Source organism: Eimeria mitis, genomic scaffold, assembly GCF_000499745.2.
Source record: "Eimeria mitis Houghton genomic scaffold, Emh_scaff580, whole genome shotgun sequence".
Lineage (NCBI taxonomy): Eukaryota > Apicomplexa > Conoidasida > Eucoccidiorida > Eimeriidae > Eimeria > Eimeria mitis.
The window spans coordinates 1-1,260 of NW_013574046.1; the positions used below are offsets into that span (position 1 = coordinate 1).

General features: G+C 58.2%; 1 protein-coding gene across 1 annotated transcript; it reads left to right on the top strand.

Annotated features, from left to right (window-relative positions):
* Positions 1-24: 24 nt before the first annotated feature.
* EMH_0016820 (uncharacterized protein) lies at positions 25-759 on the top strand (the record flags this gene model as incomplete). The annotated part of the gene is given in 2 exon segments (XM_013500748.1): positions 25-612; positions 616-759. Coding segments are annotated over 2 exon segments (732 nt in total).
* Positions 760-1,260: the final 501 nt, after the last annotated feature.

Consider the following 1,260-nt stretch of genomic DNA (forward strand, 5'->3'; position numbering starts at 1 on the left):
GCGCAGCAGCAGCACGAGCAGCAGATGGCACTGCAGCGGCAATGGCGAGTTGTGGGGCTGGCAGTGTTGCAGGTTGCTTCCCCTGCGCTGCTGCTGCGGCAGCACCTCTCGCAGTGTCTGCTGCAGCAAGACCTCAGCCTAGCTTTCTTTGGAGTTTCCGTACTAAGAGCCTGCTGTCACGCGCTACGCTGCATGCATGCGGCTTTGAGACACAGCCCCGAGCAGCAGCAGCTCTTCCTGTCACAGGTAGCGCTTAGACTCCCGGACCCCAAGACTCTTGTCAACTCCCTGCTGCGCATGACTCAGCAGCAGCAGCAGCAACAGCAGCAGCAGCAGCAGCAGCAGAAACAGAAGCAGCAGAAGCAGCAGAAGGCTGCGTCGCAGCGTATACCGGACCCTGAGGAGGCGCCGTTTGTGGAGTGCTGGCTATCGGACGAAGCTTTGGCGAGGGCAGCAGCAGCAGCTGCTGCTGCTGCTGCTAAGGAGCAGCAGCAGCGAGACCTTGAGAGCCTGAAGCAGCAGGGACCATCGGAGGCGAGCGATGACGACGAAGTGGAAGTCCATGTGGCGGGGGTGGGGGAAGAGGAAACAGAAGGAGACAGCATGGGGGCCCCNACGACGAAGTGGAAGTCCATGTGGCGGGGGTGGGGGAAGAGGAAACAGAAGGAGACAGCATGGGGGCCCCTGGGGGGGCCCCCGAGGAGACAGTGCAGGGGACGTCTCAGCGCGTATGGGACACAGACAAAGGGGTACCTCTGAAACACCTGCTGCTGCTCTTCCTCAAAGAAGGGGCCCTCGCAAGGGGCCCCCAGGAGGGGGGGCCCCCCGATGCTGGCGGGGTGTGCCCTGCAGGGGCTGAAAGGCTGAGTTCAGATGAACTTTTTTTGCAGTTTGTATTGAAGTGAGCTGGGCATGCACAAACATCTAAACCCTAAACCCTAAACCCTACACCCGTAAACCCTAAACCCTAATTTTTAAGTGTATAAACCCTAAACCACACTCCCTATCACGGGTACGGGACGTAGTAAACAATGGTGGAGACACTAACACGAAGAAACAAACAGTTCCTCCACTGTCTCCGAGGCCTCGCCTCTCTTGGCCCCTTCAGCCATTGCATGCACTGCATGCTTTGCCCTTTCAACGCAAAATTTTGTTTTTGCATGCAGCTTGTGGAGAAAAGGGGAGCAGTGTTGGGGCTTCTTTTGTTCGGGGCTGCCAAGCCCGCAGCAATATACGCAGCGCCCCACACACGAACACAAA